This window comes from Salvia hispanica, chromosome 2 (assembly GCF_029641045.1).
Source record: "Salvia hispanica isolate PSC_SH4W2 chromosome 2, Shi_PSC_v1, whole genome shotgun sequence".
In the NCBI taxonomy this organism is placed as follows: domain Eukaryota; kingdom Viridiplantae; phylum Streptophyta; class Magnoliopsida; order Lamiales; family Lamiaceae; genus Salvia; species Salvia hispanica.
Genome location: NC_142693.1, coordinates 8,197,823 through 8,220,256, shown reverse-complemented (window position 1 = coordinate 8,220,256; position 22,434 = coordinate 8,197,823). Strand labels below are relative to the sequence as shown.

Genomic DNA, 22,434 nt, shown 5'->3' with positions numbered 1-22,434 from the left:
AGGGCATGAAATCTCTTCAGCGATTTCAGTGACATAACCAATGATGACAACATTGAGTTTTGGGCTATGAGATTGTGGAGGACATTTGGTTTCCACCAAAGCCATTGCCTCATCCAACGCTTGAGGCGATTCATCGTCATCTTTTTCCGTCTCGTCGATGATGGGATCAGACTTGACATTTGTTGTTGACACATTGTCATTTTTTGCAATAGTCTCGACGACAGAATCAAATGTGACCTCCTTTTTAGCCATGGCTTCCTTTTTTGCTAAATATGCAACTGCCTCCGAAATTTTGTTGAGAAGTTTATTCGTTTCGGCGAAGTAAATGGCATCCTCATCAAAGTTATGATAAACAACATCCAGAAATTCTTGCCATGAGCAATTAGGATTCGAGCGTCGATACTCGTGGAACCATACAGATGCTGGATGGTCAAAAAATAACCTCACAAAAAACAAACGATCAGTATCAGAAAACAAATGATAGTCAAAATACTCCTGAACATCCAAAATCCATCTCACGGGGTTAACACCAGAAAACCGAGGAGAAGAGTTTGACAGCAAGACGGACATGGTGGTAGAAATCAATAGGAGGATGAGAACCTAATGAAAGCACCAATTTGATAGGCTTTAATTGCCTATCTTGATGAAAAGGGTGATTGGCGTGAATTTGAGAGAGATTGAGGGAGATATCGGTTTTCTTCAAGAGGGAGAAACCGTGTTTGAGAGAATGATAAATATTATAATTTAATTCATTCTGTTTAATAATAATAAAAGACTGCACACATTTATAATATGTGTGGTACAAAAAGATCTATATAAACTAGGAAAACAAATCAAAAGCAAATCAAATCCTAACCACTTGGAAAGTAAGTAAAATCATAATAACTAAATAATACTAAAACATAAATAAACTAAATAAATATACGGAGAGAATATCAGCTCCCTTCCGGAATAAAATAGAATATCAGGTCCCTATCAGTGCCCCAATATTTTGGTAATGTAAATATACACCACTGTAATGTAAATTTTTAGTAATTAGTAATGTAGAATTGCACAATATCATATGCGATAATATTATAACATATACAACACACAAAATAATGTAAGAGATATATACATAAAACGACTATATTTGTACATTACAATCAGTAAGAATTCGACAAACATTAAGTCAAACACGAGTTTTGATGTCTGGGTTGGTACTATACCCTAGACCTAGGGATAGCTTAACCCTAGGAGATGGGAACTAAATTCGGGCCACGGGGCTTACCTACATGAAGTTGTGGGTACTATACCCTAGTCTAGTGAATATGTTACACCATAGGGAATGACTCTAACTCCATGCCATAAGTGAACGTTGTGTTAATGAGTCGGTAATACACTCTAGCCCCATAGATTGCTAAATCCTTGGGGAATAGATTTAACTTTTGGCCCTTATCGAACAAATAAAAATCTACATTACACATTAAAAGACATACATTAAACGACTATATTCATACATTAGAATCAGTACAAATACAATGAACAGTAAGTCAAACACGAACTTTGACGTCTGAATTGGTACTATACCCAGCCCAAGGGATAGCTTAACCCTAGGGAATTGGAACTAAGTTCGAGCAATTGAGGAATGGATTTAACTTCCGACCTTTAGCGAACAAATAAAAATTTACATTACTTCAGTAATAGACATATACATTAAATGACTATATTCGTACATTAGAATCAGTATAAGTGTACGAGTTGTCCATGCCAAAATAACAACGTGTTATCTACATTATTCAAACGCAAGATTTACATTATATACACAAAAAACAACATAAAAATTATAGATGTCGGATTGGAATACAAATATACTAGTATAAAATATCAGTAGTATAAGTGTGTAGAATTCATTTTTATACAATAAGAATTGTTAAATGAAAGAATTTTATGTATTTGAAATATATAAAATGACGTGAATAAATTAATTAAGGTAACTAATCTTGAAGTTAATTAAAAATAAAATCACGTTATAGATTAAAGAAAGAGAGATTTAAGGGACATGCACATAACCGTCCAATATGTAATCCCCCATGTATGCCCTTTTTTTTAAAAACAATTTCCAGCAAATCCACGTGGCAAAATACAGTACATTAGATAGACAAAATCGAAGGACTAAGATTGGTTTGTGGTTTGACAATATTTAGCATATTGACATGAATACATCTATACGTGTATTCATATCATAACCCTAAATATATGGAAAACAAAAAAACTAATCTCATGCCATTGCTGAAAAATTAATAAAAAAAGGATATTGCACCCTAATATTATGAAACTTTCAAAAAGTTGAGTTTTTCCCACGAACTTTTAATTCGGAAAATAATATCACAAACTTTACCCGAGTTTGTTATTTTCCACGAACGAAAAATTTCAGCTATATTATTGGATTGAAGAACAATTTTGGAGGGTGTACTTCAAGAAAAACTATCATCAAATATTTAAGAACTTGAAGCTCTCGAAATTGTTGTTAAGAAATTACGAAAGAAATGCATATCATGATATTATTTGTCATAATTTATTCGCCGGTGGGAAAATAACAAACTTACATAAAGTTCATGATATTATTTGTCAAGTTTAAAATTCATAGAAAAAATCCAACTTTTTGAAAGTTCCATGATATTAGGGCCTAATATCCCTACAAAATCAAAAAGGCAGATTTGAAAGATTTAATTTAAACGATTATTTGCATTACATGATATTCTCTCCCTACAAGTTTGGAAATTATGCACCCGTAAATAATCGCATGCTACCATTTGCACACGATATTTAAATGATTCATTTTCATTAATTAATATAAAACCTTTATTGTATATCATAATTGAGTGGAAAATGTATTATCATATTTTTATATGCATACAATACTTATACCTTCATTTGATTTTTTCTAACTTTGTATTTCTCATTTATACATCCATTAATCGTAACTATAATTCCATTATTCATAACCCCAATATATAATACATAGTAATATATTGATCCATTAGTGTTGTTTTATCGCAATTTTTATTTTATGTATGAATTCAAACGAATTTCACAGTTTGTACAGTATGTGTTCTTGTTTATAATGTACAATTTGTGTTTGTGTAATGTAGAACACGAGTAATGGAAAACTCGAAAGTTTGAAGTAATTAATGTGCAAATTTAGTAGTTCAATGTAGATCAACCTTATGTCATGATGCAGATCAATTATTGTTTTGTATGCATTTTTCCTAGGGTTCCCTAAGGGCTAGAAGTTAAATCCATTCCTCAAGGTTAAGTAATCCATGGAGTTAGGGTGTAGTATTGACTCAGTAAAATAACGTTGACTAAAGGCAAGTAGTTAAAGCCATTCCCCTAAAGTTAGCTTATCCATTGGGTTATGGTATATTACCCACAACTTCCCGTAAGGACCCCTAATGGCCTCAACTTAGATTTCATGGGATTAGGGCATAGTACAAACCTAAACATCAATGTTCATGTTTGAGTTCATTTTGATAGAATTCGTACAAAACCTAATGTACAAATATAGACGTTTAATGTATATGACTCTTATGAGTAATGTACATTTTAATTAGTTCACTAAGGGCTGGAAGTTTAATCCATTCCACAAGGATTTAGCAGTCTATGGGGCTAGAGTGTAGTCTAACCTAGTAACCTTGAGTATATACTTCCCATTCTCCCTGGTGTTAACTTATCCTTGAGGCTAAGGTATAGTACCCATATAGCTAGCAAATGTCAATTCTCACTTAAGTAGCACATTAATAGAAAATAATGTAAATACTCCCTCTGTTCCATTAGAAATGAAACGTTTTCCTTTTTGGTTTGTCCTATTAAAAATGAAACGTTTCTAAAAATGGAAACAATACCCTCTCTACTTTTTGTTCTCTCTTACTTTACTCTCTCTTCATTAATTCACAAAACAACATTATATAAAATCTTGTGCCGTAAAGCAAATGTTGCATATTTAATGGGACGAAGGGAGTAGTTGCCTACATTATGTATCACAGCCTAATGTAAACATATAATATACCCTGATGAAGTATATTAATCTCACATAACATATCGCAACACCAAAAAATATACTCTCTACGTCCCGTCATAAGCGAGCCACTTCTTTTGGCACAAAATTTAAGAAATTGGTATTTAAAGAGTTAAAGTGGAAAGAGGAAAGTATGAGATGAATAAAATAGAGGAATGAAAAAAGGTATATTAGGTGAAAAAGTATAGTAAGGTAGATGATTTTAAACAGAAAAAATATAATAAGAAAAATGATTTTTTGTTTAAAATGAAAATATCTCACTTATAATAACAAAGAAAGGGAATATTACATTAGTAAAAATAATGTAAACATTTATCTAAGATTCTAAGTAATGATTCACAACCAAATTTAATTAAGTAAATAAACGTTTCGCCACATACTAGTCAACCACGATTTTGCTTATAGTATCAACCATGGTTAAATTAGTTATACTTTATCCGAAAAGGAAAAATTAGATTTAATTCGCATAAGTAGCATTTACTACCATTTCCCATTTCTTCGCAGCTTCTATACTTCTCTCTTCACCTGCTTTTTCAACTCTTACAAAAAGGCGAAACCCACCAAAAACTCCCCACATGCTCTCTTCTCTCTCTCTCCTAACTCATCCTTATCTAGTTATCTGATCTAGAAAAAAGCTAGATTGGGTCCTCAGCACCTGATCAGAAAAGTAGAACGTAAATTGGTAACTTTCCTTTGTATGAATCTATCTCTGTTTGTTTCTAAGAATCAAAGTTCTAATTATTTTAATTGATTTCTGCATCAACATCAACTGTGTAAAGGTCAAGTCTTGGAATAGTTGAGAGTCAAATTTTGTGAGCTGGGTTTTACGCGTGAAGTGATTGATCTTTATTGTGTTACTTTTGCAGAGCTTAGTGATCATGTGTTACTTTCTGTGTTCTGTTTTTCATTTTGTGTTTTAGACTCTGGTAAAAATCTGATCTTGCTCAGAGGAACCTATTAGATCACAGATTCTGTTAAGGTTTTTGAAGATCACGGTGTTCGTAATCAAGAATTTTGGTTAGATTTGTCATATGTGTAGGATTAAAGAATCTGTGACCTGTTCTTGTACTTTTGCAGTTTAGGGTTATTGGGTTACTATTTGTAGCGTAATAAATTGTGCTTTAGATGCATCTGGTTTTGATATTAACTGGATCTGTTTGGTTGATGTTCGATTTGTTGTTTCATTGTTTCTTGGATCAGATTTGGAATTTCCCTTTAAATTTCACCTGATCCCAGAAGTCGATCGAGTGGGGTTTAGGGTATCATCGAGGCGTGAAAAGAATTAAGAGGTCGATCGAGAGAAGTGGTGTTCTTGGATTCGTTGGACTTGTCAGCTAAATGGGAATTTTTGAGGAGATGGGGTTTTGTGATAATCTTGATTTTCTGACTAGTCCTCCTGGAGAATTGAAGGGCTCCCAGGAACTCGAACCGGTGGGAGAGGTGGACGGAGACTACAGTGACGAGGAGATGGATCTTGATGAGCTGGAGAAGAGGATGTGGAGGGACCGGATGCTCTTGAAGCGGCTCAAGGATCAGAAGAAGAGCAAGGACAAGGTTGATGACGGTGCCAAGCAGCGCCAGTCTCAAGAGCAAGCACGGAGGAAGAAGATGTCCCGTGCCCAAGATGGCATCTTGAAGTATATGCTGAAGATGATGGAGGTCTGCAAAGCTCAAGGTTTCGTGTATGGAATCATTCCTGAGAAAGGGAAACCTGTGACAGGAGCGTCTGATAATCTCCGTGCATGGTGGAAGGAGAAAGTCAGATTCGACCGGAATGGCCCTGCAGCAATTGCTAAGTATCAGACAGAGCATTCGATCCCTGGGAAAACTGAGGCTTCGAGTGTGGTGGCATCGACTCCTCAGACTCTTCAGGAGCTGCAGGACACTACGCTTGGATCTCTGCTTTCGGCTCTGATGCAGCACTGTAATCCCCCGCAGAGGCGCTTCCCGCTGGAAAAGGGTGTCTCGCCTCCTTGGTGGCCTTCTGGGACAGAAGATTGGTGGCCAGAGTTGGGTTTGCCCAAGGATCAAGGACCTCCTCCGTATAAGAAGCCCCACGATCTGAAGAAGGCATGGAAGGTTGGCGTCCTGACCTCCGTGATCAAACACATATTTCCTGATATCGCCAAGATACACAAGCTTGTCCGCCAGTCTAAGTGTTTACAGGACAAGATGACGGCAAAAGAGAGTGCGACTTGGCTGTCTATAATTAACCAGGAAGAGGCTTTGTCTAGAAAACTATATCCTGATAGCTATCCACCATCATCATCCTATGCTGAGAGCGGATCATATTCGGTCAATGATACTAGTGACTATGATGTGGACGGAGTAGAAGATGATGCCAACATTGCAGTCGACTGCAAGCCACTGGATAGGAATGTGTTCAACTTCAAGGTTTCTGGAAATAAAAATAACCCTATGGTACTTCCCCTAGCTCCTGTCAAGGGAGAGATCTTCGATGTAGATGTAGATTACACCATGAAAAGGAAACAGGTTTCTGTTGAAGAGCACAAGAGTGAGAGGGTATATACCTGTGAGTTTCCTCAGTGCCCCCACAGTGATAAGCTCATGGGATTTAATGACCAAGCATGGAGGAACAATCACCAGAATAACTGCCAATTCAGATTCAGTTCTTCTGCACCAAACTATCAGACCAACGACGAGAAACAAGCTGTGTGCCTGGCTCCTTCCATTGAAACCAAGTCTTCCAATCCTAATGCACCGGCTTGTGTAAATGTTTCTGAACTGGGGATTCCCGAAGATGATCAGAAACTGATTAGTGGGCTAATGTCAATGTATGACAACAATCTTCAGGGAAACAATAGCTTTGATTCCGAGAATTTGAACATTCTCATGGGGCAGAACCCTCAGCAATCAGCCAGTCAGCTTGAACAGGGTGGCGACTTTTTCAGACAGGGTGCTTTGTCGCATGCCGGTACATTTCAACAAACCAGTGTGCCATTAAGCAACACTACTTATATGTCAACAGAATTCCAGTATGAGCAGTGCAGATCATCGTACAACTCCTCTTACAATGGTGATGTAGGGGAGAATTTTGCTGACTTCAGACTTGACTCACCATTCGATTTTGCACCCGGTGACTTCTCTGTGGATCCATTCCCAAAGCATGAAGTTCCTCTGTGGTACATTTAAGACAGGAGTGATCCCATCCGAGCACCTTGCTAAGAGATCTTCAGAACTATCGTCTGTTAGGTTTGCTTAAATTGGTGAAATATATGCATAATTGTAGATATTGCTGCCAGCTTAATCTGAGTGCGTTTACTATGTATTGCAACTTTAGCTTATTAGACTGTTTCGTTTGGAGGTGCTTAGTCGGGCAGCACCTCCCACGCTCTTCTTTGTGTTGTGGTTTTGAAATGCTAGAAGGCATTACCTGTTATTATAAATAATAATGCTTTCACCTAAGCTGAGTTAGTTATTTCTCGGCTTCTCATACGCTCTGTTGTTGCACTGTGCTAAATTGTAGATTATGCCTCTCAAATGTTGAAGCTTTAGATCTGTCTATTAAAGCAAGACAATGGGGATGCAAGGTTTTCTTGATGTCCTGTTCAAGTTGATTACTTAATTAGTTTTATGAAATGTGGATGGTGTTCATATACGCGTTCGACCTCCAAACTCGTTTGTGGATACAGCGAGCTAAGAGCTGAATGTTAGCATTACCTGCTTAAATGTACCCAAAATCAGCTAGACTTCACATTTGTTGTATGACTTTGTAGCATATCAATATCTAATTTTACATGATTTGGTCTACATAAGATTATTACCAGCCATGCTTTTTTCATTTCTCTGAATGAGATATTTTACTTTATTGTTTATGTTCTAAGCTGAAGAGTGTAAATTTATGAATGTGTCACTTCATCACTTTGTTTTCTTATAGTACTATCTGTCAATGTCATTTATGGAAAAATTTATGTGTCGAAACAGGAAGCTAAAATAACTCACTGAATTCATTTTATGAAAGAACAAAGAGATCCTAGAATTACATACTGATAAACAGAGCTATCTCTTGAGACAGTCTTTATCTCAGGGAGGGGGAAAAAGGGGGCCATGAACAAGCCAAAGATCTGAGCTTGAACAGAAGCACTGCATCTTACTCTTATCATCTACAGCTAGCTTCCTCACCTAAAGTTACAGTAACTTAAAAGGTCTAAACATCTTAAAACTTGAAGGTAGATTAGATGTTGCTGCAGGCAGATGTGACTGAAGACAATGGCGATGAAGAAGGTGAAGCCGAAGTGGAGGCATCCCGCCCTTTCACGTCCTGAGATACCAATGCGCCCGCTGCGTCAATCTGGCTGCCATATTGGAGGATCTCGTTATCATCCAATGGCTCATCGAAGATGCACTCAATATCGTCATCGAAGCCCTTGTAGTCGAACACCTCAGAGGCTTTCCCCAGAGGCATGTCGGGTATTGGGAGGATGTTGAATAGAGTATCTAGACATAGGTCCCAAGGGTGCCCGTGCTCATCGATTGGGTCCATGGTGACCATGCCTTCTGACTCGTTGGAATCTTTGGGTTCGGGCTTAGGGCTACTTGTTTCAGCAACCGGGTTAGGTTTTTCCTCTGCTTGTACTTCGTCGGGGGGAGTTGAGTTTGCTTCCTGCTTCACATGGACCTCTTCCACTTGCACCTCAGGTAGGAATTTCTTCAACTTATCCGCATAATTACTTACGTCGAAATTTGTTACAGCATTCGGGCCTCTGAACTCTATCGCTGCCATATCATATGCTGCTGCAGCTTCCTCTTGAGTGCCTGCGCGAAATGGGATCATTAGCTAGGCCGGTGGTAAAAAAGCGTTTTAGTCAAATTGACTAGGAAAGGGACACTTCTTGCAGCATGTTAGTGAAGCATATCCATACATCTATCACTGAAAGATATACATCAACTTTTAAGTGGGATTTTGTTTATATAAACAAATTCTTAGCACTAAGAAATTCCAATTATTAAGGTGCAATCATTTTACCCTGTTGTTAGTGACCACGAAGATGGGACGAGGTTGACTAGAACTTGATAGTTCCAAACAAGTTGTCAACTTTCATAGGCATTGCATTAGTTGAATATCCACTAGCAATAGGGTATAATTGCATACTGTTATTTAAACATGTAAATCATGGTTGTTCGTGGACGGAGGACTATCCATTCATGAAACGACTCAGATTTCCCCTAGTTTTTAGGTGTGCTCGGAATTGTTCTAGTTGCGCGAGTACTTGGATTGTTCACACTCGTATTTACGGAGTTCAACTACATTGTGGGTTTACGGTTGGGTTTAGGGCTGAATATTTATTTAGTAAGTTTAGATCCATCCAAATAAAAATTTCTTTCTAGTCAAACTTGTTAAGTTATAAAATATTGGAACCTCCTAGTCATAGTCTTAGTCATACTACCCCCAACCCATCCCACATCACCAAGGGAATATTTCTGAGTTTAATAAAGGAGAACAAAGTTTCCTTTGTGAGGTCTGCAGATACTGTCTTAATACTAGTATAAATTAAGTAGTAAAACTAGTCATCAATGTGCCATGTCAGCTTTTTAATCCTTTATAAATGACTTTAATTTGTTTAGCGACAAGATGATGGGGATTTCCGATATCAGATCTCTGCAACTAATCAGGTGGGGTTGGTAACTACATCACGCTGAGTAATACTTATCGTCTATTTATTTTAATATTTTAAGAATCTAAAAACATAGTTAATCAAATTGTTTAGAATAAATCGATTTTGAAGAGATGAGGGTTACTCACTGTAGGTTCCTAAGTAGAGATACTTGTTTCCACAAACGCGCCCAATTCTAGCCTCCCACCGGCCATTGTGATGGTGCCTGTCCAAATACAAATTCATAAAAGTCAAATATTTCATTTTCAGAGTTTTTTTTTCTTTATTTTATTTTATTTTTAGAGGTTAAGTGCACAGATAATAAACTAAAGTGAAAAAAATAAGAGAAGAAGAAAAAGTTAATTAGGAGAATAAAGTTTTTGACAAAAAAAAATATCTCAACTACTTATGACGGATCAAAAAGAAATACGACTCATGAACGCAAAGTAAGTCAACTATTCAATATGATATCTCAACTACTTATGACGGATCAAAAAGATATACGACTCATGGACGCAAAATAAGTCAACTTCTTGATATGAGATTCAGTTACTGATTTTAGTGTATAATATATCGAATTCCAAAAAATGGAAGTTGCCTAGATTTAAAATATACTATTAGTTCAATGAATTACTATAAAACAGATTTTGTAGTTTTATAGTACATTTTTTATGAGTAAAATTATTTTACACATACATAGCATTAGTAAAAAGTGACCAATAATATCAGAAAAAAAGATAACTTATGAAATCAATTTTGACGGGTCAAAACCAAAAATCCAAAGATATAAACAGTGACAAATTAGTAAATTTGAATTATGAATTTTGACCAATTAGTCGGAGAGGAAGAATCATGCAAATAATTCCTCCCTTAGTATATTTATGTAAAAGCGACTTTGACGACATAGAAATCACATTTTTTGCCACTAAAACATCATGTAAGAATGAAACACAACGTGGGCCCCCAGTAAACTGATTTTTTTGTTAAGAATACAGAAAATTCAAACCGTTTTATGTACTTCAATGAGACTCCAATGCAAAATTGCAAATCTCTATTTATTTTACACTATTCAATTTATGTTTGGATTTGTTGGCAAATGAAAGAAAAATAAATACTCACACATTATATAAGTTTCATGTATCACTTCTTCTATCACCAATTAATTTTATAATATAACATGTCACAATGTATCATAAATTGGTACCTTGCGACGCCGCGATATTTAGAGACGCCTCTGGAGAAGCCGCTACTCCGCCTCCGAAGTGAAGCCAAATACTCCTCCTTGGTCAATTTTTGCATCTCTTCAAGATCATTGTTGTAGCCCTCCACCTGCATAATCATGTGGCATTAGTAATCCTCATTATCAGTCAAACATACTATTAATAGTCTTAATTAGTTTGCTAACTTCACTTTCAACACATAATCTACTCTCAATTGAATATCCCCTTTTCCCACTCTCCTCATTTTGTCTGCACACCGCACGTGCTGCTCAAAAGCAAATTCGCATAAACCCTCCTAATTTACTATTCACCATCACAGATTGCAGATCCAATTAAGCAATTAAACAGAGTAATTAAAGAGAGAGTTACTGCAAAATTGAGGATGGTGGAAGGGCCCCAGTATTTAAGTGCAGCTAGATCGTAGGTTCGAGCCGCATCTTCTTCATTATCATAAGCACCTACATTAATTGCATCATAATTCAATTAAATTGCTCTCTGCATGCACACATTAATCACAATTAACGTGAATTAATTATTTCAAAAAGAGAGGTTACCTAAATAGACTGCGGCAGCGGCAAATGCGTAAATGAATCGGATCATCGCCAAGAATAAAAACACAGTCAGCCTCCTTTAATTAACTAACTAATTAATTAAATGCGTAATTAATTAAACTAAGATCGATCTCAGATCTCCTTGCTTTCACCAAATTTCGCTTTTCCATCAATGATTAAATTAAAAGGAAAAAGGAAAAAGGAAAAAAAAGAGATAATCACTTTGTCTTCCTCGCTTGTTCTGGATGCTGTTCCAAGTAGTCTTATCCCAGAGATGAGCTTCGTATCTTCCAGTCCAGCGATGCCTAATTCGGGAGACGAATCGATGAATTGAAGCGATTGAAACGGCATGCATGCATGAATTGGAAAGTTGATGGCAGTGTATGAGTACCTGGTGACGCCTCTGTAAATCGAGCTTCGCGATTTCGCAGAGGTGGCGGAATTTTCGCTCTGATTCTTCTTCGCTCTGACGCGCTTGGGCTTGGGCTTGGCGTCGGGCTTCGATTGAGGCGCGGCGGCGATTGATGGCGATTCGATGCAGCAGGAAGAGGAAGAGGAGGAGCACGAAGATGGAGATGACTTTCTCTTCATCCTCTGTTTTTTTTTTAAAGTTTTTGTGTGTGGTTTTCTCACTTTCTCTCTCTATATCTCTCTCTATAAGAATTGAGAGAGAGAGGGAGAGGGGGAGTGAAGAAATGTGTGTGAGGATGGGTGGGTTGGTGTGGAATGAACAACAAAAGGGGAAATTAAAAGGAGAGGAAAAAGGCTTCTTTTTTGGTGAGCTAAAGTGGTTTGCCAAAATTAACTCTCACTCTCTTCTTCAAATATAGGCTGAGAATTTGAAACAAATAAAGTCTGTGAAGACGAAAATTCTCACCAAACTACTGCGGTTCAATTCAATTAATTGTCTATGTTTTTAGCAAAAAAATCAATTGCACTTACCCACTATTTAAAGTATTTTCAGCAGAATCTTCGTCTTTGTGTAGATCACCAAGTTAATCAAATTCAAATTTCTGAATTCTTCATTAAGTTTTCTCCATTTTTTATTGATAAATGAACAAAAACGGAAAGGCGTCATCATCACGGTGGACTCAAAATCGAGGCTTTGTCTTAACCACTTTATCACTAGGCTAACATACACACATCAACTATCTCGAGTTTTTAAATCTTAGTTTAGTCTGTCGAGCAAGGAGAGTAAATCTGAATTCAAGAAATTAATACTCTCTTCGTATGAAAAATAGTCAACAATACAAGTTTTAATGTAAACCTGGTAAATTAAGAAAGCAAAGCGAAGAAATAGTTAAGAAATTATTAGTGAAGAATGTGATACAATTCATTAGGAAAAAAAAAAGATAAAGACCAATTTTAATAAATAGATTTAAATTAGAAAGATATGATTATATTTCGTGAACTTATGTATACATATAGTGTGGGTAGGGGTTCATTCTTATGGTATTTCATTAGCATGAGATTGTGGTCGGTTTTAAATTAGTAAATTACTGTTGTGATTTTTTTATAACTTTGTAGTATTTTTTTATTCTAGTACATATATTAAGACGCATGAAGAGAAAAAATGAAGTGACATTCAATAATCTTTTAATATGGTCCCATATAGTTTCCATATACTACTATTCCTTCAATTAAAACATGAAATTACACTCTATAAAAATAGACAAACCCAATAGCAAATACTAAGATTTAGTAGCAATCAATGATCCCAAAGAGAGGTAATTGAAGAAGCAATATGGTTAGAATTTAACCTTGTGGTTGAGTCAAGTAAACCATAGTTAATAAAAAATTTCAACACTTGGCCTCAGCACTCAGCCATGCTACCAATTGGCATCATACCCCTCTGTGGGTTTCTGCACCTACATGGTCCAAACACAAACATACATATTTATTCAAAATTGTTATGATTAATTATGAACCATAAGATTTCAATAATATACTATATAGTAATAATGTTTAGTTAAGGGGAGAAGAGATCTGTGAATTTGTCAGTAGATATTTGTCGCTAGAGATGCATGTATGGATGATTATATATTAGTACTTAACAGCTTAATTAATCAAAATTACAGTGTGAATCAAATGACTAATATGCCCTCGATGGTTTGGTCAATTTACAGGTCAAAAACCACTGTGCATCCACTTCATGTGTCACGATTTTGTCTCGCATCAATTTGTCAGTTATATATTGATAAACAAAATCTTTTTCCCCCTTTTATGTTTATGTTCTTTTAATAATGTAAGAGGATCATCATTCTGCCGTTGTACTTCAATAAAATTCGAATTCAGACATTAAATTCGTGCTTGAAAATGAAAAAAGCAATTATGTGACTTTAATTTTAATCAGACAAAGGTTTAACTCCAATTTAATTTATTTAATTTTTAAAACCAACAGGAATTGCAAGAATTAACCAATAGAAGCAAATCGTGGATGGTATTGTTTTTCACATTTTAAATATTATTTTACATTATAATACAAAAATCATTTGGATTTTGACTTATTTATAGTATTATGTAATTTTTGCATGTACCAATAGACCCGCCGCAATTAATTGTGTTCATAGTTGTTTTTTCTTTTTCTTTCTTTTTTGTTTTAAAAAAAACTAAGGGGATTTAACTTAGATTCCTTACATGTATAAAAATTCCCAAAAAAATATATTAAATTATTTTTTTCCCTCTCCTGCTTTCAAAACATAGCCTTCTTCATTTCCTTTTTCTTTCAATAAATTATGTCATTCTCTTTCATTAAAAAATATTGCAGTTACAACCATACTCCCTTCGTCCACGGATAGAAGTATCATTTCTATCCGGCACGGGTTTTAAGAAATGTTAAGAAAAGTGGGTGTAAGAAAGTTAGTGGAATAGATGTCTCACTTGTATATATTAATTTTAAATGATATGTGAGTGGAATGAGTTAGTGGAATGTGGAGTCTCTTTACCATTTATGATAATTATGAACCGGGACTCCTATTCGTGGACGGACCAAAATGGAAAAATAGACTCCTATTTGTGGACGGAAGGAGTATCAACATTGTTTACCAAACGAACAGTGCTGCCCGGCCCAATCTGACTCTTTTTTTGCAGATAAAGTAAATCACTTGTTGTTTATAAGTATAGTACAGTAATTTTTATTCATAATAATTATTATTGCTGGACACACTTTGAGCCCCAAGGCTGAAGCCCCTACCAAGTTTTTTTTTCAAAATATCCATTTTTATTATTATAATGTTATTGAGTAGTATATAATTTTTTTTTGTAAATCATTATGCAAAGTCCCTATCATCAAAACATAATACAGGAAAATTTTCCTTTTAAAATTTTGAATATGAAATTTAGAGAATACAACTCCTATCAAAAAACAATAATGCATCTGCTCCTATGAAGTATGAACGATCATTTTATTTATAATAATATTCACTTTTGACCAATGTTACTTTTATAAATAAGACCATGGTTTGAGTTAGTATTGGTATTTGGATTAAACCAGAATCCAAATATGTCACATCACCTCACTTATGATTATTTCAAGCAATATCAATCCTGAAATCACTTATGATTGACTATTGCACATAATAAACACGAAAAATGTGTTAATACAAAATAGGTACTTCCTCATCACCTTCATTTTTGTGTAAGTACATTTTTAGAAACCACACGATTTACATACATTCTGTGCAAAATCAAATCTTTTTTCACACATGACCCTATTCGACAAATTAAACGGGAATTTGGAAACATAAGTAGAACTAATAAACACTTTAATTTGGAAAATAATATTTTTACCAACAATAGAAAATTGAAACTTCCCTAATCTTTTTCCTTGTAACTGAACAGAGATACAAGGGTGGAAACACTCCAACCTTGACCAACTCTATAAATAATACTGAGTGCCTAGCAACAATATTTCATTCAAATGGTCTAGTATTAAAAAATCAGGCATGACCTCATGTAACATGTTTATAGTAAGTAAAAGAAATCTTCATACATTCAACATTGAAGAAAACAATACTCAATATTTTTGGAGTTAGCACACATCAAATTAAAAGGTACTACTCCTAGTTATAATCCTTCAAGCATCACTCATTCTGAGATGAGCTCCCTCATTCACTGAGAAAGATATACAACCTCTATTGTATCACATACATATACATACTTCTTACAAGACTATACAAGACAAAAAATTGCACAGCTGCAAATTCACAGAGACGACGGCATCATGCTAATTGCAACTGTAGATGGCAGACCAGAAGAAAACACACTTGTCACATAGTTGAAGCAAAGGGAAGACACGAGATTGCGCCACCACATAAAAGTAAACCACCCGACTCTATTCTGCGGTGATATAGCACCCTGTCAAATAGCACGTCCTCAAGCTGACCTCCTATGCTGTATTCTTCAGCATCATAGTATGAAATGGAAGCCTCCAAATCAATGTCTTTTTTAGTTTCTCTCTCAAAATTCTTGATATAACTCCTAATATCTTCTTGAGGTCTGACATCGTCCACCCTTTTATCAGCAAAAGAGAATTCATAAAGTTGACTGCTCCCTGGACCAGTGTTGCCGCTGTTGCCGGTTGGCTTAGAATCCTCACAAGGTTTGAGCTGCACCTAATCACCATATAATGAAATCAATAGGAAATCTCAGAGACTGAGAGACTGGTGGTTTGATTGAAATATCTCAACTGATCAAAACTAGCTAGTTTGGAGATGACAATCAAACACGATAAAACATTCAAATGGGAAAAATATTCAAATGGATTAATTAATCAATGATGAAGGCATGGTGGGAAGTGGCAATTTTTTTTTCTTGTTTCTCTTCGGGAGAACATGATAGATAATAACATCTATAGCAATAATACTAGGAAGTGATGCTGAAACATAACTCTAGCATACAAATGCATACAGTATTTGGAAGTGACAAGGAAATGTCAAGAAATATATTAGCCAAAAAAATTAACAAAACCTCATGTCCGGGGAAAGGAATTATTGGATTCAGAAATAGGATTCTTAAGTTGTCGATTTTTTTTTCAGTAGCAATTGGGCTATGACCAAGGGACAAAAAAGGACATACGTAACTCGTATACTGTATGAGCACCTTAACGATAAGGAAAAATTTACAAAAAAATCCCCAATTTTGAGGAGTTGGGCAATGTCTTGATTTCTTAATTTCTACCATCTCTTGCAGGCCCACACATAGCTGCTTATAAAGATTTGGAAAATGACAAAACAAAGCATGGACAACGGAAGGGACTAAAGAGCTGGCCTTAAAGAGTAGATGACAGCAAACTTGTGGAATGTATATTTTGGTTTTTATTTTTGTAACATGCATCATACGCCCTTTGTCCCATTACAAGTGACACATTTCTTTGCACAAGTTTTGGGAAAATCATACTAATAAATAGTCGAAGTGAAGAGAAAATAATGTAAAAAAGAGAATAATGTAGAGAAGTGTCTCATCTACATTATTCTCTCTTTTACTTTCTTTCTCTCCATTTTAACTATTAATTATGATTTTCCTAAAACATGTGTGGAAAAAAAATGTGTCACTTGTAATGGGACGGAGGGAGTATATTGTAGAGAAATAATGGGTGTGCATTTATTTAGATGTTTATGAAAATTGCATACACTTGACTTGTCATGCCAACTGATCGTGAACTATCAACTATGACAGATTGATAACTTTAACAACTATTCTTCAGTAAAGACAGGAACCTGTTTGTGGTCAACAAGACTCCCTTGATCATAGCAGCATAAGGTGCTTGGATTTCCATTTGCCAGAGATGAAGTGCCTACAGGTCCAGCAGCTCCAACTAAACTGTAGGCTGGATCTTCTGAAGCAGAGAAGTCAGAACTATCAAAGGTGGACAAGGACACACATTCGTCAAAATATGCCATGGCTTCTTCAGTAAGGCGGTTTGACATCCGTTTCCTTTCATTGCTTGCCTAACACCAGAAAAAGTTGATGTCATCTCCAGCTGGAAAATTTATAAAGATTGTATACATGCATAATCTACCACTCTATGAAAGGATATCTACACCATCAAAGGAAGTTCTGATGCTTAGATGAATTACAGACAAAAATCTTATTACCAACCATAGATGACAGGACACAACATTAAGCATCTGCTGTTAGACGTTAGCACTTATGGAGAATTGCAGAAGTCCCTCATGGTGGTAGGAAGTTCAAATAAATATTGGATTAACTAAAAATGAAAATATAACAGATATGTTCTAGGTAAAACTATAACCGTAGTCTTCCTTTTTTATATCCAAATGAAAGGGGCAGGATTGGAGAAATCCAAGAATGAAGACAAATGTATGTCAGTATATGATGTGCGCAAGTAAGCTTTTGGAAGGATGATGGATGGTTAGTATTAAGAAATTAAAGATCAATTCAGACAATATATGCACAAAAACAAAGAAATGGAAACAGAAAACACTACTTTTCTTCCTCGACGAGATCTCTGCATATCAGAAGTCTTTCTATCAGGAAGCATCTCCTTAAGTATTCTATCCAGCTCTTGCCCACGTTGCTCTTCAATAGCAAGATCTGCTCGAAGTTCTCTGGCACGTTCTTCCGACTGCAACAATGTACTTAATAAGTCTTGTGACACAAGTGAGGATAATCCTCTACAAATTAGCTAACTGTCACCTCTTCCAATTTTATGGCATATTCCCTTCTGATGTCCGAAATTAACTCAACAGACTCAGGGTTTACTAGATTCGAGGGCATATCAGGAACATTAGTAGCTGCAGCCTGATTCGCATTATTTCTTCGAAAAACCTGATATCAAATAACAAAATAAGAGCACAAAATCACTCTATCAAAAAGATGGGGCTAACCTACGCACATAATGCAAACCTAGTAATTATTCATATAGCTCCTATAGGCAAGCCTTAATGCTTAGCTAAATTTTTGGACTTCAAGCTTCACATGCCTTTTGTACATCAACAAGATCTCTCTAACACAAGTAATCGAGCAAACATATAAATCACTCAATTTGCACTCTATGCAATATACATGATTTAAGCAAACGATGGGTAACAGCATTTCAATACGCACACGGAAACACTCATAAATGGAAAATGATATATGAAAGAGAAATAAAAGTACATAATTCCGACTGCAGTAAAGCTTCCTACCGATGGTATTGTTGCCGTGGACGTAGGCAACGTAGATGTATGGCCATAGCAGTTTTATATCGATCAGTCAAGTAACCAAATTCCTAAGGGTTACATTTAGTACTCTTAAGGGATAATGAGAGGACAAATTTATGCTCTGATTGTGTAAAGGTGATTTTTCCAGAACATCATGATTTTGATAAAATTCCTAATAAACATTATATGTGTGCTATTTCAAGAGTCCGCAAAAGCCTTATTGATTTACTCCCTGTCTCCAAATAAAAAGGTTGGAAGCAAGTCCAGCAAATGAAATATCCGCTGTAGATGTTGGCAATTTACCCATCCAGCATTGAAGACTTGAAAACATAATCTCCCCATATTGACAATTTACCCATCCATGGTACTTTTCTCAAGAGGCAAGCTACTAAATTTTAGCTCTCAATAAAATCAGCTCAACTTTACAGTTATAGAACTGGCATGCATTAAATATACAGCTATTAACTCAGTCATAGGTCCCGACTCACTACATAGCGATCAATAAGATTTTATGACAGGGAATTAATATTCATCCATGGAGTACCAGTATTCTAGGCAGTAAAACGATAAAATCTCAAGATCCCAAGTTCATTGGCTGTTGTATTTAGCTTGTCCCACCCATAAATCAAACAGCTTTGTCTTTCCGTATAAAGCACATATCACACAGCTTCATTTTTCACTACATGGCATGTCCCTTCCCATTTCTCCCCCCATCAAAATTACTCTAATTTATGGCCATTTTGAGAAAGAGGTAAAAAACAAAATTTAATAAGTCATCACTTTATTGCTGAAGTAATCACAAATAATCGGAGAAGACAATCAGAACTTACATTCAGCTCTTCAAATGCAGTTCTAATGGTTTTCTCTTCAGCTTCTGATAAGGAACCAACTGAAATACTATCTTCCAAATTTGATATCTGCAAACTACACTGGAGAGCATGTTGACCATGGTATTACATATAGTCATTGCAACCTCAAAACTATGAGTAGTCAGTCAAATATAATGAACAAGTCACACTCACAGCAGAGTCGTCTTCAGACCACTCTTTTGCTTGATTCCTGGCCGTTCTCACTCCAGCATGTTTAGCTGGCACTGGGTTACTTACCCTATTTCTTACTGAATTAGTTCTACTTATAGGATCACTAGTCCTCTTTGCCTCATGCCTGCTTCGAGAAATTGGAGTCGTGAGACAACCCTGCTCTTTTTCACTCTGTCACAAAAGAAGACATGGCAATATGCATATCAATTAGTGCGAGGAAAACATTCGAACTTTTGGTTAGTTACGCTCCAAAACTACAATGAAAGCTTTAATATCATTAACCATCTATTTGCATTACACTTGGATTATTGAGTGGATTACTCTCAACAACCATATGTATCATTACACAAAAGTCTAAATTTATCATTACAAAGTGTACATCTGGATGCACAGTGCATTCACTCCAAATGGGGTTACCAATCAAGGTTTAGTAATCTCCGAGGTTTTATAACTCTAATAATCCCTAGTTAGGATTTACTAACTACGATTAGGATTTAATTAGGGCTTCATTGTTCAATAAAATCTCAAACTCAAATCCTTTCAAAATCAATTACATCCACTCCATCGTGTTCGAGCTATAGTAGGTGAAATTAAAGCAACGAATAAAAACATTGAAACAATATCTTTCTAAAACTCTACCTCGTAAGCTCCGCTACGAGAAGCTGCAGAGATGGACCGCCCTCGAGTCCTCGACAAACTGCGGCCGATCCCGTTGTTATGGCTATGACTGCGGGTAACAGAGCGCCCCCGCTGCTCACCAGAAGAATTACCACCACCACCATTGCCGTTTACTAAGCTTTTTGCATCCAATTTCGATGATAGTTTATTACTAGTGGCAGCAATCTCAAAGATCCTTCCGCTTTCGTCTTTATCTGGCGGCGAAGAAGATCTGGTCCAGAAAAGGGGGTTATCTCTGCTGTTGGAAAAATCGGTTGAAATAGAAGGATTGTCGTCAAAGGGGGCGTGGGTCCGCCGAGAAACAGGAGTGACGCTGTGGGAACGGCGCCGAGAAGCGGCGGATGGCGGCGGGGCTTTGGGTTCTGTGGCTGCGCCTCTTCTGGAAGTGGATTTGAAGGAGGAGGTGGCCATTAATTGATTAATTAAATCTGTGGGAAATACAAATGAAGAAATGTATCTTTCAAGTGATCAATTTTGGATTTGTTTTGTTTAATCCGCCTCTTCAATTAATTGTGTGTGCAGTCCAGAAAGGGATCATTATATGATGAATAATTTAATAACTCCATGTTTTTAGACATTTTGGATTTTAGGTTTGAAATATGAAATGCGGTTGCTTTCATATTGCTTTCATCGTTATATTAGATTAAACTGTACCACCTCTATCTATAAATCTTGTTTTTTCATTTCTACCCGTCCTTAAATAAAAGTCTTGATTCACTCTTACTATAAATGGTATATAGGTCTTAGTGCATCTGCAATGGTGCTTAGGCCAGCAATAGGCCAGTCATTCTTTCCCCTGCCACGTCAGCAACACTAAAAAATCCACCTGCCACATCAGATTTAGGTCAGCCATAGGCCAGCCGCAATAAAAATAATTCAAAATATACTACATTTACGGAATTAAAATTACGATTAAAATACGGAATTAAATTTACGACACATATACGGGAAAATTAATCCATTCCATTTAAAAAAAAGTACAAAGATTTTTTTTTTAAAAAAATACATGTTTTTTTTTTTAAAAAAAAAGGGCTTCAACACACGAGCCCTGCCACTCTCTACTCCTCATCGCCGTCGCCGTCGCCGTCGCCGCCGCCGCCCGTGGTATCTGAGCCCACGTCGAAACCCGCTAGCCGTGCCCTCGCGATTTCCAAATCAACCCGCATGCTCTCGAGCATCTCGTGAAGAAACATCTTCTCCGTGGGGTCAGTGGCGGTCTTCCACTCTTGGAAGACCTTGTACATCTGATCCCGCTTATGGTTACGCGAATGGAGAGTGTACTCGAGTGGGGCGGGTGGGAGGGCGGAGGACTGGACCTCGCGGGGCGATAGGAGGGATCAGTAAATGAAGGAGGGGATGGAAACTCCTCAGCATCCGGGGGGAGGTCGTGGGATCCGCCGCTGCTGCCGCTGTAGTCGCCGCTATAGTTCAGTCGCTGCTTCTTCGGCCACCCAGCGTCGCACCCCGCCCGGAACTTCTCGGAGTCCTTCAGCAACAAGAAGCACTCCCAGAAGGTGAACTCCTTATACTTCCCCTGCAAGGGGAACTGACTCGCGGCGATCCTCCGGGCGTCGTCCTCATTCTGCCCACTACTGAGCTGACGGAGGGCGTTGGCGTACAAATTCGCAAAACGGCCCACCGCGGCCCTGGTGCACTCCCACCCCTTCTGGACCTCCTCCGGGCTGAAGTCCTTCCCGTGCGGGCAGTGCCTCCTATAGGCAGCTCTGATCTTCGCCCACATGTTGACGATCCGCTGGTTGTTCGCAACCAGCGGATCGTCGCACACCTCCAACCACCCCCTGGCCACCTCGGCGTACTCATCCTCCGTCCACTTCCTCCGGCCAGGGGTGTCGTCAACAGCGGGTTGCGATGACTCGCCGACCGCCTTGGCCTTCCCCCTCGTCTTCTTCTTCGGCGCGGCCCGCCTCGCTGGAACGGGAGTATCTGGATCCCCGATATCGATCCCCATATCAAGCAATGACAGAAGGTCATCGCCAGTGAACTGCGTCTCCACTGAGGTCGACGTGTGAGACGAAGCCGTCAAAAAATCAAGCGAGGGCCGATATACCGTGTCCCCTCCCGGTGACCCCTGCACCCCCCCTGCATA

The 22,434-nt window shown here is 37.1% G+C and overlaps 2 protein-coding genes and 1 pseudogene across 6 annotated transcripts; 1 reads left to right on the top strand and 2 right to left on the bottom strand.

Annotated features, from left to right (window-relative positions):
• The first annotated feature begins 4,564 nt into the window (after positions 1-4,564).
• On the top strand, positions 4,565-7,516 carry LOC125202280 (ETHYLENE INSENSITIVE 3-like 1 protein pseudogene; annotated as a pseudogene). Of its 3 annotated transcripts, none has more exons than XR_016134983.1 (2): positions 4,565-4,742; positions 5,261-7,516. The product of XR_016134983.1 is annotated as an ETHYLENE INSENSITIVE 3-like 1 protein pseudogene, transcript variant X1 (transcript). The 3 variants fall into 3 exon arrangements; XR_016134984.1 differs by having other exon boundaries at positions 4,565-4,755; XR_016134985.1 differs by lacking the exon at positions 4,565-4,742 and adding an exon at positions 4,815-4,839.
• A 494-nt stretch (positions 7,517-8,010) lies between these two features.
• LOC125202281 (uncharacterized) lies at positions 8,011-12,240 on the bottom strand. Its single transcript, XM_048100656.2, has 7 exons — positions 11,838-12,240; positions 11,669-11,751; positions 11,450-11,458; positions 11,265-11,353; positions 10,880-11,004; positions 9,825-9,901; positions 8,011-8,836 (listed from the first exon to the last, which is right to left on the bottom strand). Exons 1-7 carry the CDS (start codon positions 12,035-12,037, stop codon positions 8,256-8,258), a joined length of 1,164 nt encoding a protein of 387 aa, XP_047956613.1. The 5' UTR covers positions 12,038-12,240; the 3' UTR covers positions 8,011-8,255.
• A 3,168-nt stretch (positions 12,241-15,408) lies between these two features.
• On the bottom strand, positions 15,409-20,865 carry LOC125201675 (uncharacterized). 2 transcript variants are annotated; one of them, XM_048099886.2, is made up of 7 exons: positions 20,289-20,865; positions 19,632-19,820; positions 19,440-19,538; positions 18,104-18,235; positions 17,895-18,032; positions 17,164-17,394; positions 15,409-16,053 (listed from the first exon to the last, which is right to left on the bottom strand). In XM_048099886.2, exons 1-7 carry the CDS (start codon positions 20,736-20,738, stop codon positions 15,715-15,717), a joined length of 1,578 nt encoding a protein of 525 aa, XP_047955843.1. In that variant the 5' UTR covers positions 20,739-20,865; the 3' UTR covers positions 15,409-15,714. The 2 variants fall into 2 exon arrangements, with proteins under 2 accessions (XP_047955843.1, XP_047955842.1); XM_048099885.2 differs by having other exon boundaries at positions 15,409-16,059; positions 20,289-20,859.
• Positions 20,866-22,434: the final 1,569 nt, after the last annotated feature.

What these genes read in the sequence shown, in the direction of transcription:
- LOC125201675 (XM_048099885.2), bottom strand. Translation starts at nt 20,738, where the DNA reads ATGGCCACCTCCTCCTTCAAATCCACTTCCAGAAGAGGCGCAGCCACA. An exon ending in CTGCATTTGAAGAGCTGAAT is followed by an intron (nt 18,236 to 19,439) that starts GTAAGTTCTGAT and finishes ATTTGATATCAG; the next exon opens with GTTTTTCGAAGAAATAATGC. An exon ending in GATCTCGTCGAGGAAGAAAA is followed by an intron (nt 17,395 to 17,894) that starts GTAGTGTTTTCT and finishes TTCTGGTGTTAG; the next exon opens with GCAAGCAATGAAAGGAAACG.
- LOC125202281 (XM_048100656.2), bottom strand. Translation starts at nt 12,037, where the DNA reads ATGAAGAGAAAGTCATCTCCATCTTCGTGCTCCTCCTCTTCCTCTTCC. An exon ending in AAATATCGCGGCGTCGCAAG is followed by an intron (nt 9,902 to 10,879) that starts GTACCAATTTAT and finishes GTATTTGGACAG; the next exon opens with GCACCATCACAATGGCCGGT. An exon ending in TCTCTACTTAGGAACCTACA is followed by an intron (nt 8,837 to 9,824) that starts GTGAGTAACCCT and finishes CATTTCGCGCAG; the next exon opens with GCACTCAAGAGGAAGCTGCA.